This window comes from Ursus arctos, unplaced genomic scaffold (assembly GCF_023065955.2).
Source record: "Ursus arctos isolate Adak ecotype North America unplaced genomic scaffold, UrsArc2.0 scaffold_12, whole genome shotgun sequence".
In the NCBI taxonomy this organism is placed as follows: Eukaryota; Metazoa; Chordata; class Mammalia; order Carnivora; family Ursidae; genus Ursus; species Ursus arctos.
Window position 1 is genome coordinate 23682434 of NW_026622786.1, and position 25498 is coordinate 23707931.

Below are 25498 nucleotides of genomic sequence, written 5' to 3' on the forward strand. Positions count from 1 at the left end.
GACTGATAAGAAAAGGAAAACCCATGATGTGAGTCAAATATAAAGAGCAGATAGGGGGAAAGCAAATGAGTGGTAAAAGGTATACCATGAAATAGGAAGCACAAGGGGGCTGAAATATCTGTATTTATGCTAGGTAAATTCATTTTCAGCCAAGAGTATTATCAGAGATAAAAGGAGACATTTCTTAATGACTAAAGCATTCATTTATCAAGACTACATTGCAGTAATAAATATGTATGTTCCTACCAATAGACTTCAAAACACATGAAGAAAAAGTTGACAGAATTAAAGAGAAGCACTCATTCATGTTACAGAACACCCAATAAATGTGAAATAAAGGGAAATTTCTCAATCTAATAAAGTCCTCTAATAAAAACCTATAGCTAACATCATACTTGATGGTGAATGACTGAACATTTTCCTTCTAAGATCAGGAACAAGACGAGAGTGTTTGTTTTCACCATTTTGCATCTCTAGTATTGGAGGTGTTAGCAAGGGCAATTAGGCAAGAAAAAGGTAAAAGGCATCCCGATTGTAAAGGATGAAGTAAAACTATCACTTTTTACAGATGACATAATCTTATAAATCGTAAGGAATCCAGTAACTACCAGAACAAATTCAGGAAGCCTGAAGTTGCAGGATGCCAAATCAGTGTATACATATCAATTGCATTTCCAAACGCAAGTGATGAACAATCTGAAAGTGAAAGTAAGGAGACAATTCCATTTACAACAACATCAGAAAGAATAAAATAGGAATAAATCTTAGGAAATGCAAGACTGGTACACTGAAGTCTACAAAACATTGTTGAAAGAAACTAACGATCTGATGAAATGGAAAGACATCTCATGTTCAAAACATTATGGGCATACATCAAAGGCATACAGGAGCCAACTGAAATGGCCCAAACTGAAACAACTGGAGCAACAAATTATGTTGAGTTAGATTATAACTCAAGTGTAAAGTAAACATTCATGAGTCCATACTGGTTTAAATTAATGATTGAATAAATAAATAAATAGGAACGATAGACAAATCTCTTGTGCAGAGGAATTTGAAATAATTTACATAGGTACTCTGCCTTCAAGGAGAAGGAGCCTACTCCCTAAGTGTGGGCTGTATATGGTGACTTCCTTCCAAAGCATACAGTATAAGAAGGGGGATAAAATAATAATTTTACAATGGAGCAACCTGACACACACACTAGTCAGGAGATCAAGGTCAACATCACTAGGAATAAATTACTGAAATTATGTACCCTTGATGTGATGCAATGAAAATGTCACTTTACCTCTGTGGTCTTCCTTCTCCTTCCTCTCTAATCATGAGAGAAACACTAAACAATTTGCAACAGAGGGACATCCTGCAAAATATCTGAGCAGTAATTTTCAAAATTGTCAAGGTTATCAAGAAAAATCTAAGGAGCATAAGTAGGCATAACAATTAAAAATAATGTAGTTTTCTGTATGGGATCCTGGAACAAAAGAAGACATTAGGTAAAAACTAAGGAAATTCAAATAAACTGTATATTCAAATAAAATGTATATTAATACATTTTAAATAAATACATTTTATGTAAAATGTATTAATATACATTAATAATGTATGATTATTGATTCTTTTAATTATAACAAGTGTACCATACTAATGTAAGAAATTAGTCATTGGGGAAACTGGGTGTGGGGTATATGGAAACTTTGTATTATCTTCTCACTCTTTCTGTTAATCTAAAATTGTTCTTAAAAGTAATGTCTAATGTAGTTAGCTGTGGATACAATGACTCTTGAGAGACTCTTGGGGAGAGGGTACAATCTTTGTATAAAAGATAGCAATATCTTATTGGATGGAAACAGTTGTTTTTTGGTTTCTCAGATGTTCAAATGTATACGGAAGGATAAATACGGAAGCTGAGTAGAAAAATGCGTGGACTGTGCTAGTTTAATGCTTCATCCTTATCACCTTTTAATGCTTCACGTCCAAATGCATCCTTGCCCTGTCTCATGATCTCGACCCTATAAACATCTTTCCTTTGCCAGTTGATGCAATGTTAGGTTTTGCTGATAGAGCTGGAGGGATGCTGTGAGACAAGAGCCCCAAGAAGGCACCTCACTTCTGCTTTCTGGTTTTCCTTCCTTTTCACTGAGCACAGCAGTCAGGATTGGTGTTTTCACTTCAGCCCCCCTGACTGACCAGCTACGGCTTTGTATTCAGTCCCCCTCTGCTCACCTGGCAGCCAATTCCACTGCAGCTCCAGCTTCACCCCTAGATAAAAAGCCAGCTCCAGCCTTCTGTATTTTCTGGCCATGTTGGGCCGCTTCTATGCACCAGCCCCGGCCCATGCCCTTTGGCAAGACAAAGACATCTGCCAGCCAGATTCTGGCTCATGTTGCCTGAGGCCAGCTGGTATTACACAGCCCCCCTTGCAGACTACATCTTTTCCTTTCTGAACCATTCATACATTTATCCATTCACTTATTGATCACTTACTAGGTGCCAGGCAGTGTTCTCATAAACATTTGTGTATAAACAACCAAAACCAAAAATCAGTGCTTTAATCATAAGGATGGCAGAGCTACGAAAGAATGTGTAATTTTGATGAGTCACTTATGCTAAAGTCAGAGAGCAATGAAAGGAAAGGAATGGGACCACTGGACATGGGATAGGGGTGTTTGTGTCAAAGTGTCTCTGAAATTTGAACTTCCAGATTTCCCAGATTCCAGGCCAGCAGAGAGAGGAGCTCTCTCATGCTAGAGAACAACTGCCCCTTGCAAACGATTTGTCTGAGGTTGATGCTTGGCAGGGTTAAGCTTGTCCTCATCACGATCTGCTTCTCTGACCTCTCATTGCCTCCACACCAGTAACCAAGATAAGGTCTCATCATAGTTTCACCAAAGAAATTCAGTTTCTGCCCTGAAGAGAAACAGACTATTCACTAAAGGACTTGAAGGACCTGGGTAATATGCACTGGCATGATGCAGGGGAAGATGTGTGAAGATGGATTTTGAGAGTGTTGGGTGGAGGATAGGACAATAAGGTAGAGGAGGAGAGAACTGGAGTGGGAGTATTCTTAAAATCGGGATTTAACATCTTGGCAAGAGCACTTAGGAATGACATGCTATACACATTCTTATTAAGTTTTAATATTAGGCTTCTAATATGTTTACAAGGATTGGTCAAACATTAGGCTAGATTTGTATTCTTTGAGAATATGGGAAGTCCTCCATCTAATAGCCTTTGGTCATAATCAGTCATTGCACCATGGAGTTCACACTGAACTGAATGGAAGTAAAGATAATATTTCAATAAGAATAAATGTGTCAGTTATCATGTACAAAATGTACATGTCATGAATAATATCAAGATACTACAAATCTAGTCCCAAAATATGAGGTTAATTATTGCATGCACCTTTGGGATGGATGCAAAGACCAAATCAACTGGTCCTTAGCGGGAGGATGCAGTTGTCTTAATGCCTTGTAGATTTGGGATGTCATGTTTACTTGTTAGGGTTGAAAATGAATATTTCTGTGATGAGGTTGCAATGGCTTTCTATGATCTTTCAATCTTTGTATTGGTAAAATTACCGTGTCAGTTAATAGAATATAGTCAGGCTATTTTAAATAACTTTATTCTTAAATTTAACACACTCTTATTAGAAATGCTTTGGTATCAATACAATAAAAATATGCTGGTTTCTCCCCCGCACTGAGTTGTGTCAAGAAACTGGAAAAGTTAAGCGTTTGTTCTCCCTAGCTTTTTTGGGATTTTTCACAAATGATGACTACTGCTTATTCACATGGCTTAATATGGCTATAATTATAATTTTTGGAGTCTCAGGAAAAAAGAAACAAAATACCCAGAAGAGAAGTTGGCAAATGTTTCTTAGTTTCTTCTCCAAAGGATGTTTAGGTAGATGATACACCTCTCAGATAACTTTTTTCCCCAGTTTTGCCATTCTCATCCTTAAAGCTGAAAATTAAAAAAAAAAAAAATAGAGAGTTATAAAAAAAGAGCTTAGTTTTCACTCTAAATGACCATTTCATAGAATGCAGGAAAGTTTGAAACATACCTCAGATGATTTTATCCAAAAATGTGAGCATTGTTTTAGTAGCACAAAAAGATAGTAGAAATAATAAGCTATGGTTAACTAGGGCTGAAGCAGGTTCAAAACTAGAAGGAACCTATTTCTATAAAGATTAGAAAAATTAGAAGGGCAAAAACAGCATAAATTGAGTCAATAGAGGATTAGTGTGCAATTTCACTATTAGCCTTAGATAAATTCCTATACATCAATGACCATATTTTGTGCCTACTTCTGAGCTATGCACTACTAAAAAAAGGCACTGACATTAACTTTAATTCATGGTTGAGTTATCATCTAAGTCATCAAACTTGGTTATCCCAGGGGGCTCCATCCTTGGATATAGAATGTCAGAAACATATTTCTTTGTGAGTGAAAAAATGTGAACCAGTTATTAAGAGTTGGAGTAATTATAAAATTATGTCTTTGTCGGTATTTGTTATAAGTATACTTTCAAATGATAGTATATCTTTTGAGCATATTCCACTGCTAATGATAAATATGATGTAGAAACTATTTTTTTTAAGGTAGATTTAGAATTCGTAACACTCCTCCAATGTTCTGGCATCATGCTCTTAATACTTAGGACTTCAGGGTAGAGCTGCCTCAGTCATGTTCCAAAAGTTGAAAGTTGCTTTCAAGGCACTGATCGTTGTATTCATGTGCAAATATGGCCCAAGAGTCAGCTATTTAATTGATTGCAAGATTTCATTTAATGAAAAAAATTAAAAAAGGGAAGGCTTGTTCTCTCATTTTCCAGTCATATAATTAGTTGTCTATTAACAAATAAAATGACCCCATCTCTAAGGAGCTCTTTTTCACAAATATGAGAAGTGATGGGGGATCCAATACTGTAATGAGACTATAATTACTTTTCTTTTGTTATTCTACTTACATGAAATGTTTTCATTTAAATGAAGTCCAGGAGCATTCTTTCCTGTGGAATCTTATGGGGAATGGTCATTTCTAATGTCAGGGTCAAGAATATTTCCTTGAATTTAGGACCAGCTGAGAGAATTTCCTTTACTCTGTAGCCAGGAGGATGGTCTCTATTGCTGGGAGATGTTGGATGGAGAAGCCTGAGGAGAGGACTGTACTTCCACGGCAGGAGGTGAATTGAAGGCAGAAAGCAAGGCTTTATATTTTCTACTCTTGGATCTTATGGACCTCTACCGTGGCCATACAAAAAAGAGAGCAGGGGAAAAGTCCATTTTAAGGGACTTTTTAAAGGTCTCTTTTAAGGCAGGGAGAAAGTCTTCCTCCTTACAGTTATTCCTCAGTTTGAGATTTGGTAAATCAGACACAGCATTTGTGCTATGGGCAGTTCAATGAAGTTCTTGAAAGACATCCTTAGGAGTGAGGGGATCCAGCAGCTCACTGTTCCATTTCTTAAGGGAAAAAAGGGAATTCTAGGTTGTTAGAGTCTGCTATTTTTTTTCTTTAGGCCTGTGGCAAGTAGATGGTGTGAGTTTCAAGTAGACATGTGGGGCCCGAGCATATTGGCAATAGGGAGGCGTAGCAGGTAAAATACCTGGGCCATCAGCTTTTCTTTTTATTTTCTCCTTTCTGCTCTTTTTCTGATGTTTACCTCCTCCCCCTACAGCAATTCAGACATTTCGTTTTGGCTGGTTGAACTTGGTGGAAGAGAGCTTGCCTTCTTATTCTCAGTATTCCTTGGCTCCTAATGATTGCCACAGGTTGGCAATTTTGACACCAATAGCATGTGAATCCCTCGGAGCTGAGGTTCCCTACCTCTGTCATCATGAAATGCCGCTGACATATCTAAGAGGGGTGAATAGAGCTAGAAGAAATACAAGAGTAGGTTGGTGAGGACTAACTACCAAAGAAAGCCAGTTGCCTAGTTGGTGGGAATAGTAGTGGAGTCCCAGTAAAATCTTACTGGGGCCACTCATTGGTGGATGTGCCTGCCATTGAACTATACTTTAGAACATGACCCTGTTATATTTATTTTAGCAGATGGACATAACTTCGCTGAATTTTCTTGTCATGTCTTAACCTGTTCAAAGGTTTTAACTAAGACATCTGGACTTCCAGGCTCCACTTTCCCCTCTCTTTCTTCCTCCTCTGTGCTCTTTTCCAAGCTCAAAATTGCTCTTAGATAAGGCTCTCATAACATTTGCACTAAGAGACTAATAATTCTTAACTATTATGCCTACCAAGAATATTTTAGCAGGGGGCCTATACCATGAATAAAGGAATTTACTGAAATGATGGATTTTCAGGTATCAAAAAGCATTTTTGGGGTGTCGGGGGAGATGCTCAACCTACATGGTGCTTGTGAAAGTGAACTGCACAGGTGGCTCTATGTTCTATGTATGTGGATGCCTCCTGAGGGTGAGGGCATATGTCAATATGATATGCTTATTTAAAAAACCCCTTTAAAAAAATATCAGCTCTCTGATCCATGCACTGAATTGGAAAACAGAAATGTAAAACAATATCATGATAGAAGGCAAGGAATTTGGAGCATTCTGTTTATAATATGCTTTGATTGATAGTACGGAACTTTGCATTGTTACTTTGTCTGGAAAAGGTCTTCCTGTTTTCATTATTTTAGTTCAGTGGCATGATTAGTGTTGTCTGGAAATGTTAGTCACTTCCTGTCTTTTTCTATGGGGTAAATGTGTTGACATGGGTAGGGGAGAAGGAATAAGGGCATTTGGGGGGAGGTGGCTAACATCCAAGTTCAAAAATGGAAGGTTTTATGGTGGCTAATGTTAGTGCTCTTGACCATCATCAGTGTTTCTCTTTTCTAAGTCTACTGTGTTGTTGTTTTAAAAATGCATTTAAGATGCAAAATTTGATCAGCAAACAAAATTCATTCTCAAAATGGAAAGAAATGTTTAATTTTAGCCGGTTTTCATTATGGGGACACATCACTCAACTCTGATTGAGGAAGATAACTGTACACTTAGCAAGAGGTTAGAAATTCTTCAGATAATTAAATTTCAGTGTATGCCTAATTTAACTCTTTAAAAGAATGGAAGAAGTCCATTTCATTGTATTATTGGCAGCCCCAGATTGGGCTTATGGGTTGCAGAAGAACCCTTCCTGAATTACGCAAGTACTACCACACTTCTATAGAATTATCAAGTCCTGCTTGCTGAATTAGCTGGGACTTAATATTTATTGCTTTTTAACAAGAATCTGTCCATTAGAAACATTTAAAATTTACCATCCCATTCACACGCCCAGAACCTAGATGTCTGGGTAATTTGACGTAGGTATTTAGCTAAGGTTAAGTACAGCTATTATAATTGATTTTGTCAGATTCTTATTTGTCTTTTTTTTTTTGTAAACGAGGAGTAGAATACAATATTCGAGTGATAATAAGGAATTTAAATTGATGAGCTATCACTTTTGTAGAAAAGTTTTCCATTTAATGCTAAAAAAGCTAGATAGCTATACAACTATAGAGAATGAGAAATGTGAATATATAGAAAATAGAAAAAATTGTTAAGTTCAGGAAGTCTATGGTAAGTTAAATGTTATAGATAATTAAAATAAATTGACATTCTATTTTAAAATGTAGAAAAATTAAGGAAATAAAGTTAAACTATAAAAGTATAGAGAAACAACATATAGCAAAGTAATAATATATTGCCCTGAAAATAAAATCTGTTTCTTGTTTTCTCTTGCAAAATTAAGGCAACTTGTTAACTTAGGTAAGAAGTTGAAATAACAAAGAGGCACAAACAAGTAGCTGGCATCAGTTTCTGGTGGGAAAAGACACAACGTAGATGATCCGACATTTTAGTGATCCAAATACATTCACAAACAGCGCCACACTGCCACAGAAGACAAATTTCAAGTTTGTAAGGTCAGTCAATGCACTATCCAAACAAGGCAACAATTATTTTTTTCATTTTATCTCTCGAAGTGACTTAATCACTTTAGTTACAGCGGCAATAATTCAGGTCAGCATGAACAAAAAAACCAACCCTTAGCGTGTATTAGTCTATGAGGTGGTCAAAAAAGCTGAAAGCAAGAGGGTGTGTTAACAACAGAAAAGGAAGGTTGTCACATGATTAAGCAGCAGTGGCAAGCCCTGTTGTTCTCATTACCTGTTAAGGACGGGTCCTCAGTCCCATCTCCGGCGATCTGAACGTCAAGCGGAGAGTGTTGAACCGGGTTGCCTAAGCTTTCTTCTTGCTCTTTCCGGGATATGGAATTTTTGTGGGGAGATTTGTGGTTTGTGTTTTCACAGGGATTAACTTCTGATCTCTTTCTAGGAAGCGGTGTTGGTGTGGCTGGCTGGTAAACCTGACTGTAGGGAGCTACGGGATGGTAGGACGGCTTCTCAGCTTCCCCTTCACCCTCCTCCTCATCGTCAATCACAACCAGCTCAGCATGGATGATCCCGTCATACCCTGCCAGAAGCTTCTTTTCTTCTTCATTGTCTTCTGCCTGCTGATACCCCATGAAAATCATCGTCACAGGTTCTGAATCGGCCATATCAGAAGGCAGGGAATGAACGATATTATATCTAATGTCTTCCTCATCCTCCTGGCAAGCAGCAGAAGAATCCTGGTGTTTTGACTTGGCAGCTAGTGCTTCACTGGGACTCAGTCTTGCCTTTGGAGAGGCCACATATTTGTCCTGCATCGCATTGGATTCTTCCCAAGGAGTCATCAGCCGCTGTGGTAGGGTGTGGGGCATCTCCTCAGCTTGTTGAGTCATTGAGCGGGGTTGAGGTGTCGGCCGAACGGGGCTGACATGATTGAAACTGTTGCCCCTCCCTTCTGGGAGCCCATTGTCCAGATTGTGCATGGATTCATTCATATCCTTACCTAGTCCGTTAGCTTTCATCTTTATCCTTTCCTGAAAGTTTGGTCCAGGAGTTACCTTCTCCCTCTGTGGAGTTGTAGGCCTGCAAAATGGATTGGCATAGACAGGCTCATGATACTCTGTTGGGGATTTAGAGTTTCTCTCGGAGGCTTGTCTCAAAAGTTCCTCCACCTCCACTGGGGCCAGGCCATCGGTGCCGTTGTACGCCCCACCGTGATTAGAGCTCACTGCGTATACTGACTTTTGCCCGTCGTCGTAAACTTTTATCCCTGTACCTTTAAAGTCATCTGAGGGGAGAGGTATTGACGACAGGACTGTACTTTCTCCAGTTTTCAAGTCTTTTTCGACTTTAATTTCCATGGCATACAAAGCTGTTGAGAGAGAAATTTGATCTTTGATTTAGTTAAATTTTTTCTCTTCTAAAGTAGTCTGCTTTCACTGTATTTTTATGCTAAATATACTCTTTGATATTCTTTTATGTGAGATGTTGTCTGTTTTTAACTTTTGATTTTATTCCTTAGTTGGATAATGGCCAACAGGGTAATGACATAGGTTTTTATGTAAGGATGCCTGGGATGACTGAAAAATGGGATTGAAAAGTTGGTTGGAGAAGAGAAGCTGATGATTCCAAACAGTTAGGATCTTCACTGGGAAACCGAAAAATATTCTATTTGTAACTAATACATCCAAAAAGACGGATTATACTCTTACATTAGTCAATGGGAGGAATCAGACCTCTTGGTTCGTTAGGACTACGTCGCACTAGGCATTGCAGCAGGTAAAAGGCCTGGCACAGTGCATGTTCTTAGGTCACATCCTTGCTGTGTGGGCCAGCAGCCTCTGAAATTATAGAGGAGTGTTCTAAAGTTTTCACAGCAGGGAGCTTGTTTAAATGTAGAACTGCTATTGAAGAGGGAGGAGGGAGGTTAGAATCACATGCTTCTCCTTCTGCCTTCTTTTTCGGTTTCTTTCACTCCAATTTTCAAGTAGGGGGAAAAATAGAGCCATATCAGCTGAACTGAAAACAACCAAACTGGAGAGCGCTGGGTAGTTGAGCTCTGCTTCACAGCGTGGGAAATTCCTTATGACTGGGGTTTTAAGAGCTAATAGGAATCTGGGCCAAATTACAATGTGGCAGTGCTTGCTTCCGTTGTGACCTCCCACCTCCCTGTTTGGACCCTTCTGGATCCATACCTCCTCCTCAGTAGCCTTCCCTGGCTACCCAACTAAAACTGCAGCCCCCCTCCCCACCACCATCCCCACTCTCCCTGTCCTCCTCTGCTTTAGTCTTTAGTATTTTCATACCCTCATATGATATATTTTATGCATTTACTCAATTTTTGGTCCATTTTCTCCTTTAGGATGTCAGCTCCAAGAGGGCAGAGATAATGGCTGTTTTATTCACTCCTGGATTCCTAGTGCAAGAACTGAGCTTGCCATGTAAAACGTGGTCACTACATATTTGTTGAATATTTAAATGAATGACTGCTCCCTGCATATAGAGTGTGACTTCCTTTTCTAGTCTAAACTTCAAAGGTTTCTTCTCTGCCCCCAGACAAGCCTTCATTTTGTCCGGAGGCTTTGAAGTATAAGTTTTATGAAAATCATTCCCACGTGGGGGTAAATCATGTCTAAACTTCTCAAGAGGATATTTTTATTTTCACAAAGGATCTTAGTAACCCAAGATGGAGTACTTGGGGAGAGAGATTTTTGAGCAGGGGAGCTTTGCTTTTAAGAGTTTGTCTCTTTCAAGACTTGACCTTTTTTGTCTCTACCTAGTTTGCATAAATACGTAACCCCCTTATCCCTACCAGTACAAGTGACTCAAATACCTTTTGGAACTTTGTCAAATGGACCATTGCTTCACCCGAAGCGTTGGATGTCTTAGCAAGTTGCTAATATCTGACATTGTAAAATCTGAATTTGAGAAGCTGCCTTTGGAGACAGATTTTTCATATACCTTTTCTGTTTTGTTCATCATCTTCTATTCCTTCATTTCTTTCCTTCCTTAATCTGGAAGGCACGTAGGATTTTGGAAGGTCAGGGATATTAGCATAGATGTCTTCAATTGACTCTGTAAAATTAATATTAATTCAAAATGTGTTTAGGATATATTTATAATAATGGGAAAATTTCTGTGGGCTTAGTAAAAAATATCATAGTTAGCTACAGAATAGACTGCTCGAAAACATACCTTCTGATGTTTCTTCCTTTTCCACCTTCACAGACTATAAGAAAGAAGAATTCCCCATAATTAATACAGTTTAAAACACAAATTCTAAATGTGGATATAGCTTAAGGAATTATATACTATTTGTGGACTCATTCTGGGAGGAGCTCATAGTTTGAAATGTTAATACTCACCCTTATTATGTCTTCTGTTGTCCTCTCAACTGATTTTAGTTTCTTTAAAATTGCCTCTTCATTGGTTGAGATTTGCAGCTCAGCTTTTTCAAGATCTTGGATCTCTTTCTCAAGTCTGACAACAGAAAGATATGCTTTTCACTGCTTAAGAAAGTACAAACGCAGAGTTCCCAAATATATTTTCTCCATATATATACTTTCTGTGGAATATTGCATGTAAATATGCAGACACCTTTTAAGAACATAGGATCACACTAACCATCACATTTAGTACATAGAAGGTACCTAATACCTGACTTTGATTTAACAATCTTCAATTCAGTTAAAACAACAATTTTGACAAAGGGAATTCTTAGGTAAAAAGTATTTGAACCTTGCCTCATTTTCGTCATTCCAACTGCTAATGTAATTTCCAAATAATTAGAAAATTTTCGTTTATAAAGAGACTTAAGTTTCAAGTTGAACCAAAAGGAATGGTTCATCAGTAGTTATTACGTAGCTTACCAATTTTTCTTACCCAAGTCTCCATATAAATTATTCAGAGAAAGCATTATTATGAATTTTTTCTAACCAATCAACACTTTATAAGATTATAATGTTTAGACTTAATTTAACAATCAAAACTATCACTTCAAAACCCTGCATATCCTGTCATTGAAAATGATACTTCATTTTAATTTTACAGTTTCCTAAGAATGGTGCCATATTGTAGTGAGCAGTGTAGAGAGGTGAGAAATGGACAAACCCTAGGATAGTGGTCTCTGCGGCTGCTGTTTATAGAGACTACATCTTCTGGAGGAAAAAAAAAAAAGGCACACATGGCCTGATGAAGTGTAAGGAAACTTATAAGGACAAAGAGACAGACATTTGAAATTGGACTGTTGCAAACATTTTGAGCTGGAATATTGACCAGAGTGCAGCTGCATGTCAGATTCAAGTTAACATCAGGGTGTGGTGTCATGACTTCTGTCCTGTATAAAAACATACAGCCACTGGCACTCATGCAGTTAGTAAGGCTGACCCTTGATTGCCACAAAATATGTATAGTTTCTCAAATACCCTGAACTCTAAAGTCAGCTGCCTCAGGGGATGGTTGATTAGATAGAGCAACTAGTCCAGGAGGTGACAGCCATGGGTATTTGCATCTGCTATGATAATTGTCAGTTTTCCTGGCTTCCTTCCTTAAGATGATTATGGATCTGGCAGTTCAAAAATCTTGTGCTATTATCACACCAATAATAGCCCAAGATATGGTCTGCTTGACCATTCTCCTACTCATTGCTAGAGTTTCAAAGTTCTGACTTTCCTGCTGCCTCTGGCCATTGGTGTCTGGCTATTTGTAGCTAAGGAAGTTTTTTTATGTGTCATAGAACTCCAGGTAAAATGTAGTACGTTTGTTTCTTAGAAGTTACTGAGGTGTCACTGTCATCCTATAGATCAATGGAACAGAATAGAGAACCCAGAAATGGACTCTCAACTTTGTTGTCAACTAATCTTCAACAAAGTAGGAGGGAATATCCAATGGAAAAAAAGTCTCTTCAACAAAGATGTTGAGAAAATTGGACAGCCACATGCAGAAGAGTGAAACTGGACCATTTTCTTACATCATACACAAAAATAGACTCAAAATGGATGAAAGACCTAAATGTGAGACAGGAATCCATCAAAATCCTTGAGGAGAACACAGGCAGCAACCTCTGTGACCTCAGCTGCAGCAACTTCTTGCTAGACACGTCTCCAAAGGAAGGGAAACAAAGGCAAAAATGAACTATTGGGACTTCATCAAGATAGAGAGATTTTACACAGCAAAGGAAACCATTGACAAAACCAAAAGACAACTTGCAGAATGGGAGAAGTTATTTGCAAATGTCTTATCAGATAAAGGGCTAGTATCCAAGATCTATAAAGAACTTATCAAACTAAGCACCCCAAAAACAAATAATCCAGTCAAGAAATGGGCAGAAGACATGTAACAGACATTTCTCCAAAGAAGATATACAAATGGCCAACAGACACATGAAAAAATTTCAACATCGCTTGGCATCAGGGAAATACAAATCAAAACCACAATGCAATACCACCTCACACATGTGAGAATGGCTAAAATCAACAAGTCAGGAAACGACAAATGTTGGCAAGGATGCAGAGAAAGGGGAACCCTCTTACACTGTTGGTGGGAATGCAAGCTGGTGCAGCCACTCTGGAAAACAGTATGGAGGTTCCTCAGAAAGTTGAAAATAGAGCTACCCTACAACCCAGCAATTACACTACTGGGTATTTACCCCAAAGATACAAATGTAGTGATCTGAAGGGGCACCTGTACCCCAGTGTTTATAGGAGCAATGTTTACAATAGCCAAACTATGGAAGGAGCCCAGATGTCCATGGACAGATGAATGGATAAAGAAGATGTGGTATATATATAATGTAATATTACTCAGCCATCAAAAAAGATGATATCTCACCATTTACATTGACATGGATGGAACTGGAGGGCATTATGTTAAGCAAAATAAGTCAATCAGAGAAAGAATTATCATATGGTTTCACTCATATGTGGAATTTAAGAAATAAAGCAGAGGATCATAGAGGAAGGAAGGGGAAAATAACATGAAATCATAGAGGGAGACAAACCATAAGAGACTCTTTAACTCTAGGAAACAAACAGGGTTATGGGGATGGCGGATGGGGGATGGGGTAACTGGGTGATGGGCATTAAGGAAGGCACGTAATGTAATGAGCACTGGGTATTATATGCAACAGATGAAAAACTGAACTCTACATTAGAAACTAATGATACACTATATGTTAACTAATTGAATTTAAATTAAAAAAAAATCTATCTCCATCCATGGTACCACGTTTGCCTATCAGTAGAGTTGTAGGGATATATGTTGGTTGGTAGAATGGAAAGGTCTATACTAAAAGTGATAGATCTAGATTATTCCATTTCTGCTATTCACTACTTGAGAGAACCTATTCCTTTAGCCTCCCCGAAACTCGGTTTTGTAACATGTACAATGAGAATATAGTACCTGCCTTAGTTTATACAGAAATTTGGTGAAGCTAAGAAGAGGGGATCTATATAAAAGCACATTGAATATGGTTGATATGAGATGTAAGTGTTATTATGGTATAATTAATTAAAGTTTTTCTGCCATACACTGTGTGTCTTTCTCCTTCTACACCCTGTCTCACAGGGTCCTTTACCCAATAGCATGTTTGAGGCAGTCTAACGAGGAGCCTTTGAGTAGACAATGAGGATAGTCAAATCATTGCTGCAAGTAGCTCTTAGACTGCAGGATTCACCTGTGGAACTGGATGGACCTGGGTTTAAATACTGGTTCATCTTCCAACTTCCTATGTGACCCAAGACAAGTCAGCAGACCTTGCTAAGCCTCATTATCTTCATTCATTCATTCAAAAATGTTTGTTTAGCATCTATTTTGTACTGGGCACAATCCTATCTGCTAGGGATATGACAGCAAATAAAACAAATTCCCTGCTCTCAAGGAGTTTACATTCTAGTGGGAGGACACAGACAATACACTAATAGAGGGGCTGGCAACCTTTTCTATGAAGGGCCGGATAGTAAATATCTTCGGCTTTGCAGGCCCCATACAATTCCTGTTGTATAGTCATCTTTTTTTGGGTTTGTTTTTCTTTTCATATCCCTTAAGTAGTAAAAAAACCATTCCTAGCTATACAGAAATAAGCTAGGGCTAAATTTTGTCCTGGGCCATAGTTTGCCAATTCCTGCAAATGTATGTACATATATATTTACATATATGTGTGTGTATATATGTGTGTGTATATATATATATATACACACACACACACATATTTGTTTTTTGTGTATATATCTGTGCACACACACATTTATTTATGAAGAAAAATATTTCCAAGAAAAAGGATAAGGGCTATAACCAGAAAGAAAAGGGGATGAAGAGTGCCTGGGGAAGGGGCACTGTTTGCACAGTGTGGTCAGGGAGAGGCTAAGTGATAAAGTGTCATTTGAGCAGAGACATGAAAGAAGCGAGAGAAGGATATGTGAGGGTTTCAAGGGAAGTGTGCTTCCAAGAGAAGGAAGAGTAACTACAAAACTCAAAGAGCACAGGCAATAAGGAGGAGAGTGGTGAGAAATGAAGTCAGAGAGGTGGTGGGTGACTAGATCATATGGGGCCTAATGCATGGCGAGGCCTTTGGGGAACCATGGGGAGTTCTGAGCAGAAGACAAACAGGTTATGACCTGAAATTTAGCCGGTTACATTGGCTGCTGTGTGGAGAACAGACTGGGGTGGGGGTTGGGGGAGAAACATGGAGGTCAGTTGCCATACTTCACATGAAGGTGGCTTATTCAAGGCAGTTGCTGGTAGAAGGGGGAGAAGTGATAAGATTCTGGAAATATTTTGAAGGAAGAGTTGCCAGGATTTTCTGATACATTATATGTGGGGTGTGAGAGAGAGTAGTCAAGGGCGGTTCCAGTGTTTGTGAATAATTGGGAAGATGTGAACACAAATGGTTAGACAGAAATCTGGGAGGTAGTAGAAAAGAGATTGGCGGGGGAGGTGGTAACTTCGAGACAGTCAATGGTGACATGGAGAAAACAGCTAGATATAAAAGTCAGGAGCTCAGAGAAGTCCGAGTTTGAATATAAATTTGGGAGTTGGTGAGGTACCTGGGTGGCTCAGTCGGTTAAGCATCTGCCTTTGGCTCGTGTCATGATCCCAGTGTCCTGGGATCAAGCCCCACATCATGCTTCCTGCTCAGTAGGGAGTCTGCTTTTCCCTCTCCCTCTGCCCCCGTCTCATGCTCACTCTCTCAAATAAATAAAATGTTAAAAAAATAAATTTGGGAGTTGGTATTTATAGCCATAGGAATGAATAAGATTTCCTAGAAAGTCAGGGCTTCCTAGGATGGAATCCTGGAGCAATTAAACATTTAGAAATCTGGGCAATGTTGCTATTTCACAGGATATAATAAAGAGTAAAAGAAATAGCAAGCATTCAGCAAATGCTGGTTTCCTCCTGCTTCTGCCCTTTTCTATAGCTGGGCACAGAGACAGGTTCAGGATCTGTTTGGCCAATTACATCTCAGGGACTTAGAAATGCACTGGCATTTGTAGATGTTTTCCTCTGTAAAGAGGCCCAGGGGTAATATAATGCTCTATGATTCTCATGGATGTCTTCAGACTAATATGGTAAGAGTATGAGGTTGAAAGCCTGCTAACCTCATCAAAGTGTCTGCTAATGAATGTTTTTGAAGGTTTTCAAGTCACTGGATGAAAGACGCATTAATATGAGGTTGCAGTCAGATGACACATCAGGCATGTTTATGAAAACCAAACAGAAACCAACAAACACCCTCTTTCTGTTCTTTATCATTTCGTTACAGCCAACTGTCGGTTACATAGGACAATAAAGAGGCCTTCTGGGGCTAATTACATAGAATCACAAACCCCTACAGGAGATGCTTATTGATAAAGAGCATTTCCTAAAATTCTCGCTTCAAAGCAGAACTCTATATCCCATTTTTATATATTGATTTGCTACTTCTGTATATTATTTGTGGACAATATAAATAACATCAAAAGATAAATGTTAGAGATTTGTCATTCTAGAAAAGCTTTCTGACAGCTCAGAATGCCAGCAGAAGGGATGGGAAACCCAGAAAAGAGTAACGGAGCAGGGACCTGGCTTCTGCCAGCCCCCCCCCCCCCCCCCCCCCCCCCCCCGCCCAGGGTCGGAAGTCAGAGGCACTACAGTAGTCTGGCAGGGGAAGAGGAGGTCTAATGAGCTCCACCCTAGACAATGCACCAAGTTTTTGAGGATTGCCTGTTCTTAAAGAACATAAAACAAAAATTGCAGGGCGCCTGGGTGGCTCAGTGGGTTAAGTGTCTGCCTTTGGCTCAGGTGATCATCCCAGGGTCCTGAGACCAAGTCCTGGATCGGGCTCTCTGCTCAGCAGGGAGTCTGCTTCTCTCTCTGCCTGCTGCTCCCCCACTCGTGCTTACTCTCTCTGACAAATAAATAACTAAAATCTTAATCAAACAAAAAAACAAAAATTGCAACCGGTATGTAGGCACAATTTTTGTATATATAGCACAGTGGGTCTCAACTGACAGCGACTTCCCCCCTGAGGCCATCTGGCAATGCTGGAGACATGTTGGCTGTCACAGTTTGAGGACTTGCCACTGGCATCTCGTCGGTGGACGCCAGGGACGCTGCTAAACATCGTAGGAGGTGCGAAACAGTCCCCCACGACAAAGACTTCCTCTGGTCCAAAATGTCAATGGTGCTGAGGTTGAGAGAGCCTAAAACAGTGCTTGGTATGCTAGGTGCTTGATACATGCTTCATGAGGGATTTTTAAAATATCCATCTCTCTGATATTTGTACTTTTCCCTCATCATTTCTCTTTTCCGTGTGGCTATAATATGGAATCCAAACTATTATTTGTTGAATAGAATTTGATCAGCCTTACTTTTACTTAAAATTACCATGTGCATTAACTTCCTTTTCAAATTTCTCTGTATCTGTATCTATTTATGCATTTATTGATTTTTTCCTGGCTCAGTGACCATTCATAATGAAAAGGATACTCAACCCTGATTTAAAGCAAAAAACTTTGGGGCTTAGGGGCACCTGGGTGGCTCAGTCATTAAGTGTTTGCCTTTGGCCCAGGGTCTGATCCCAGAGTCCTGGGATCGAGCCCTGCATCGGGGTCCCTGCTCCGCTGGGAGCCTGCTGCTTCCTTTTCCACTCCCCCTGCTTGTGTTCCCTCTCTCGCTGGCTGTCTCTCTCTCTCTGTCAAATAAATAAACGAAATCTTCAAAAAAAAATTCGGAGCTTAAATTGGGGACTCATATCTAATCTTTTTCCAAAAGTTTTGGGTAGAGAGAAAAATTTAGCAAGTATACGTGAAGTACTGGGGAAATATATATGTGTGTATATATATCTGTGCATGTCTGCATATATATGTATGTACGCTCATCCGTATTGCACACATACATAAACATACAAATGTGTGTATATATAAAATTTTACATATAAATCTAAATTTATATATATGTAAAACTCTTTTTCACATGGAAAGCTTTTGGGGAGGTCACTAGGGGCTAACTTCCTAACCTTCACCTGCTTATGTCTCAGCAGATGGGTTTTTTTTCCCTAAGCGCCGCTGTGCCTGTCTTTAGAAGGTATTACCTTTCTGAATGGGAACTGAGCTCCCAGAAATGCTGATTCAGTTTGACGAGAAACAGGCAGCGGGGAAAGAGAAATCTCCTTGTTGGTGCCTCCTGGGCTGTTAGGCGGGGCCCGATGGATGAGTTAGCACCTCTCACGATTTCTGAGAGATGGTGGGCAGGCATCATGTGCCAATTTAGATAAGCAGAGTACACGGAAAAGGATTTGTAATGCTATCCATTATTGGAATCTTTCTTCTGCTTGCCTATTTGCTGGGGGAAAATAGGGTTATTTTCAAGAGCTCCCTAGGTGAAAGCAGGTGGCTTTCATTTCATGCACTGTTCTAGTAATAACCTCCCTTAATCATCACGAGATAATGTCCCCAATCCAATTTCAACATGCAATTTTTTGTCTTAGAAAAAGGGCAGTGCATAAATGCTGGATGCACCAAGAAGGGGCTATTTCAGAAGGCAATTTTTCTGCTGCGAAGTGTCCATTTATCTCTTTCAGTTTTTGGTGGAGTTAACAAGGACTAACAACCTAATGAAGTTTGCCACTGGGGCCAAAAAGGCTGGAACTCAGGGAAGTTACATCCTACTTTCCATCGTTTTCTTTGCTAGCAATTGTAACAACCTTTAAAATGTATTGAATATCGCCACTGTATCAGGCATTGACCTAATTAGTCCTCCCAACAACCCCCATGAGAACCATTATTACTTCCATTTGACAGATAAGCAAGCAGGGCGCCTAGACAGGCAACTGGCCTGGAGGCTTACAGGTAGCTTGTGGCAGGACAGAATTTGAAATCAAATCTCTGCCGACAGAGCCTGGGCTTTTAACAGCTTTCTAATTAACCACTATGGGAACAAAACTTTAAAAAGTGGGTTCTTATGAACTTAGGTGCGACATTAATTTTGCAGAGCTGTGTGAAAGGATTTCTTACTTGCTATCATAACAAAGAAAGAGAAGATTGACATCCTAGCTGGGGTCCACCCACATGTAACAGTGCTGACTCATTACATATAAAGGTAATATTTCTGTTCTGGCTTTCATTAGGGTCATTGTGTTATACTAGGATTTTTCTGCTTAGTGGACGCTCTGACCAGGACTAAAGTCAAGGCTTTGTCTCCTTTTCTTCTCTTTTCTTTTTTTTTATTTTCTCTTCCTTTTTTTTCCTTTTTCTTTCTTTCCCTCCCTCCCTCCCCTCCTTTCTTCCTTCCTTCTTCTCTTTCTTCCTTGCTCTCTTTTTCTTTTCTTTTCTTTTTTGGCTGCTTGAGTTTGGATTTTGGTAGAAGCTCTTAGAACAGTCTCTTTCAGAGACTGGGGTCTCCCTCAGCTATAGCCACTTTATAGAGAGCCTTTCTTTGTTCGGATACAAAACTGTTGTTCAAAGTCATAGAAGTTTTAGGTCTTAAATAAAAGCTAGCTGATGTAATTTGATTATAAAACTGTAGTTTGAAGGTAATCACTGATGCCATGTTTGAAATTAAGTTTGTGACTGGCTTTAGCTGTATACTTTGAAAAGACTGATGACCTGTTTGCCTCTTGGGGACCCCATGCTCTCTTATTAAAAGCCAGGACTACACCCAAAGAGGGCCCAATGATCATTTCTCTGGGATGGCCTGAATCAGCAGGACTTGATCCAGGCTGTGCCACCGCTGATATACCTCTGAAACCAGCTGATGGAAGTGCTAGGACCACCTCACCAGCCCCACCCCAAGCTAGACAAAGAAGGATCCAGTTTCTTTTGGGACTCACAGGCTCTCAGAATGTGTTTGCTTCCAGTGGGTGTTGAATTCGGCCTGGAGTGGTGAGCAGTTGTAATCTTTGACTCTTCCCTTGGGATGCAGATTCTTTTTCCTTTCTTTCTCACTGAATCTTGGGAGAACAGGAGGTGGCTGGTGGTTTACCTACATGTTGTGAGTTTTTGTGGGAAGGTCTTTTTTCTGTTCTACCCATGGAGTTTTTGTGGGAAGGTCTTTTTTCTGTTCTACCCATGGAAACAAGAAAGTGAGCCCAAAGTTAACCAAGTCTAACACACTTGGCTTATTTACTTAGCCCAACCAAGCTTCCATCTTCTCATTTGGTGAATAACGATAGTATTTACAAAAGGTTATCTTCAGGAGGTAAATGAAATCATGTTTGTAAGCCTCTAGCATAGGGTATGACACAGAGGAATTAGTCAATAATGTAGTAGTTTGCCCTTTCTCTTCCTACTCTGCTAGGGAGGGGAGGGCCATCGATGACAACTCCAACAAAAAAAAGAAAACCTACCGGATCTATTTGGGGATTTGATCTTTAACTCCAATATCAATGATTTTGGAGCAAGTGTGGGTGTTAATATAGGTTCAAGGACACACCTGTCTTTAAAAATATAGTTCTAGACAGAAAACCAACACAGCACTCCAGCATTATTAGAATTTTCATAACATTTATGGGGATGGTGTTTATTTAACAAATGTTATCTATTTTATAAATGAGATAATATGCTAGTCTGTTTTGACAACCTGCTAAGGCCCCCTCACCCCAACCCATTTCTCCTGTTGTTTTTGGTAATAGACCTCCTTGAGTTTTATATGTCTCCCCAGCTACCCTGCTACAGACTACATTTCCCAGTCTCCTTTGCATTTAAATGGAGCCATGTGACTAAATTCTGGCTAATAGGATATTAGCAGAAGTGACCTCTGCAATTTTCAGGTCATATCTTTAAAATAGAACTGTTTGCCCTCCATTTATCCTCCCCTTCCTACGCTGGAATGTGGACGTGGTGGTGGTGAGCTGTCTTTGGCCATCCGACCTGGGTGTCTCTTAGGAAGCAAAGCAACAAGACAGAAAGAAACAGGGCCTGTCTATCATTGATCATCTCATGGGACGTTGCTTCTCCTCTTCCCTTGAATGTCTCCCAGCTAGGATTGTTATGGGTGTGGAGAAATGACCCTTCTAATCTTGTTTAAACCACTGCTATTATGGAATCTTTTAAAAGCATCAAAACCGGTATGCTAACTATTGCATTGCCTTACGGGATTGAATCTTTGAGTCACCAATTGTATGAGATTTTTCCATATTTTTATTCTTTGATTTGTAAAATTACTCATTAGTATCTTGCACTTCAGGTACTTAGCCAGTAAAAGTAGAAAAATAAATCAGCTTTGTGCCTGGCGATTAAGGAATTTACATGTTTCTGGATCATCTATCAAAACTAACATGGTTTCTATTGACGATAGCTAGTTATTATTGAATGGCTAAGGTTTACGATGAAAAAAGAAAGATCTTTTTATTTACTTTTTAACCATAACTGGGTTAAATGAATAACTTTGGAATCACAACCGATACTACTGAGCACATGTAGCTGATGATTTTAACCAGGTTATCTTGACTGCAGTGTGTTGGTCATATGTCATGGGCTAATGAGTGATTAATAATGGATCAGAGTTTAAAAATATTTTATCTTTATAGATAGTTTGCTTCATGGTATTATCAAACAATATTTTCTCATAAAATTGAGAACATGCAGTCTAGTAGAAGGTAGGCTTTTTTGTTTGTTTTATTTTTAAAAACTAGGGGTCTGATAAATTTCATCAACCATTTAACACACTATTTAAAAGCACTTACTACATGTCAGGCACATTTTATTCACCAAACTGAAATAAAAGCATATCAAAAAGAATGAAGAATACTTCTATGCACAGGCATAGGACAAGAATTGCCTTATAATCAGACTTTGCCAAAGGGCATGTGTATGAGAAGGAAGAGCTAACCCACCAGTGCAAACAGTCACATGCTATGGGTAAGCATGCCAGAGAATTAAAGGGCATTTGGCATACAACAAACTCTCAGTTTGCCCGGAGCCAGATCTACTGCCTCTAATCCTGAGCGTTTAAGAACAGGAGGAGCAGTATAACACAGCAGCTTCAAGATAACAAGAGGCAGAGAGCTAGCCCAGCAGTGACATTGAAACAAGTGTCAGTCGGCTCTGATAATTGGGAACAGAGCAGATGTTTAGAAAAGCTGAATAATTTATAGTTACATGTGAGCAGCTTTTGCATGGGTGACTCTCATCTCCTAATATAACTCGGTAGATATTAATAATTATCTCATGGGCAGATGATACTGATTTGGAACTGCCATGTAGGCAGGTAACGTTAGAAGATAATAATCTAGTAGAAAAGCGAACCCTCTTAAACAGAATCATATTTTGTAAATTAAGGGTTTCATTTGCCATGAAAAATAAGAAACCAAACTGGTTTTCAGAGAATCAGCCACTTTCATGTGCAGATTACAAACATAATTTTTCAAATGAATGTAAATAAATGCATGCTCTGGAGGTTGGTGTGGTATGGGCTTCTTGAATGTTCTGGGAGAACAGAAACCGGGTGTGTGGCTTTTAATTAGAGCCTGTAGAGAGCTTTGTCGTACATGCCAAACACGTAATAAGAGCTAAATAATTTTAATAATAATTCAAATTGACCTCTACGTAGGTGTAATGAGTTTCCCAAGTGACCTGCGAATACTGCTATCTCCAGGACATGGCAAGTTAGCTGCAAATGTGCTTATCCATGACTCGGGGAAGCTTGTTTTCTTTAAAAAAAAAAAAGGTTGTAGGGGAAAAATATTTTTAGTAAATAAACTACTTGTGACCATATTATGAAATGGCAAAACATGGCCAATGATGTATACAGCCATTGACTTTCTCTACTCAGAAATAATTACTGGCTTTGTGCCTTGCAACTCTTAGCATTTGCCTCCAACGGCATTATAGAGCAGCCACTGTATTTCCAACTCTCTATCCACTTCGTTTTTGCTTTGCTTCTAGTATTAATTGTTCATATTTGATACCAAGAACAGGGTTCTATTATTTGAAGACCCATAAATATAAATTCCAACCTTAATATAACATAGAATAACCAACCAAGATCAGTTAGTCTGGGGTGGTCTAAATGGACTTCTTGCCTTGTGGCAGAAAAAAGATTCATTCCAAGGGGTGTGGTGTGGAAGATTTTGACCTGATAAATTTAGCCCAGGGGCTGGCGCTGGGGTGGGGACCATCTTGGGCAATGGGAAGCCTAGGCCCTTTGGTATCACATTATACAAAAGAGTCTCGGCCTTTGAACATTCTTTAGGACAATGACCTGGAGGATGGATCACTGCAACTAACCCCCCTCCCACTTTCTCCTTTGTTCATTTACTCCTTTCTTCCTTCTTTATTCAGGGCAACACAGCCAAAGATTTATGACATCCATGCTAATGGTTTTAAATTTGTGTTTCCAGTTACTGAATGTTGTTTTGAATGAAATAATTAATGTAAAATCACTTTGTAAAGTTAAAAGATCTAAGGCGAGGTAAACATAAATAAATATTTGCTTTGAAGCACTTATGGTTCTCAATCTCCTCTAGAAGATGAAGATGGGTTCGAAGTGGGGGGTTCTTTATAAATGTTTATTGAACTGAATCAAGAATAAGAGTGAGTCATGGTGGAATGGCTCTGGAGTCAGAAAGATTTACGTGTGACTCATGGCTTGACTGTTATTAGTTTTACAGCTTTCTGTGTTTTTGTGTCCTTATATGTGAAACAACACCAATCAGACTTCCAGAGAATTATCATTCTCAGAATAATGTTTAGGACATAATACGTGCTCCATAAAGAGCAGCTGTTATTATTGAATTTCAGTGGAGTGGTGTTATTCTAATCTACCTTTTGGCCTACCATGGTGAGGGAGTGTTTATTCTGTGTAAATTTAACCCTTATTTCTATTAACCTATGGATGAGATTGGCAGGTGTGAACAACAGAGAAGGCTGGGACATGGGGGATAAGGAAATAAAAGAGCATATATAAGAGGGGAGAGGTGAGAAAGTGAAGAGATGGTGAGCCATCAACAGTGGCCTCAGAAACCAGGGGTATCACTGCCATGTAACTTTCCCCTTGACTCAAGATAGTTGGGTACTTATTCTTTTTTATTTTTTAAAGAATTTCAAGGCTTTCCTTTTTAGTTCCTTAATGTTCAAGTCATTGTGTAATCTTTAGCTGGTCCCTTTAATAGGTGGTATGTTCAAGTCTGGCCATCCATTCAGCCAACCATCCATCCATCCATTCATTGATCATCCATATTTTTCCGTTCATTCATTTATTAAGCTAGGTAGTCACAGGAATTCCTACTATGTGCTAGGCATTGTACTAGGCTTTCTCTGGTGGGGGTTGGGGGATAGATTTCTTCCTTTTTTTTTTTGCTGGAAATTTGATTTATTTGCTCTTTTTGTGAAATTAAAAAGTCTTCTGAATTAAAAATAATCAGAATATCTGGGAAATTAAAAACAACAACAGATGAACTCTTGCAAATCTGATAAACCAATTAGTCAAATATGGATAGTGAAAAACATGCTCGGAATGATTTTGACTCGCGTAATTGCTTCAGAATAATTTCTTAAGTGTTTCTAGGCAACAGCAAATTTAAGAAGAAACAAATGGTGGGTTCTCTCTCTCTCTCTCTCTCTTTTTTTTTTTTTTTTTGCCTTTTTCCCCTTTCTCTTCTCTCTCGTATCGTCACAGAAGAGCAGCTTGTGTCTCTCTCCCACATGTGATGTTAGCTGTGGCTGGCTGGGTCGGGGCAGGAAGGCAGGAACATTTCGAATGTGATTATTTTTCATGCAGCCTTCCTCGCTGTGTTGGATGAGCTGTTAGTTTCATTCAGGCACAGCGGGCCCTCACAGGTAGACCCAAGCATCATGCAGGGGTTAAATGTGATAGAAATCCTAACGAGCTGAACTTTGATAAACCACAACCAGCAACAAAATCATTTAACCTTTATATTTCTACATCAATCCTTTGGGTTGCTTTCTTGAAATTGAATCTTGCCTGCTCTTTTTCTGAGTTAACTGAGTAGATTATTGCTTTATGTGATATTGAGCAGAATGCATTTCCTAATACTGCATCTCCATTTGTGGAGGAATTTCCCTTAACTCATGTGGGGTGGTGGCAGCCTCAGTAATGGCCCGTTGCTCAGATTTTCGCATGGCATGCAGTCACACAGAAATCCACTCCTTCACGCAGCTTCCTGTTAGCACCAT

The 25498-nt window shown here is 39.2% G+C and overlaps 1 protein-coding gene across 1 annotated transcript in view; it reads right to left on the reverse strand.

The window, feature by feature from the left end:
- Positions 1-3614: 3614 nt before the first annotated feature.
- Positions 3615-25498, reverse strand: part of PALMD (palmdelphin) — a 49170-nt gene continuing 27286 nt past the window's right edge. Inside the window, exons 4-8 of the mRNA XM_026497551.4 lie at positions 11255-11369; positions 11085-11118; positions 10851-10964; positions 8167-9261; positions 3615-3969 (exon numbers count right to left, since the gene is read on the reverse strand). Coding sequence (XP_026353336.2) covers positions 3926-3969; positions 8167-9261; positions 10851-10964; positions 11085-11118; positions 11255-11369 — 1402 coding nt within the window. The 3' untranslated portion in view covers positions 3615-3925. The remainder of the gene's footprint in view (positions 3970-8166; positions 9262-10850; positions 10965-11084; positions 11119-11254; positions 11370-25498) is intronic.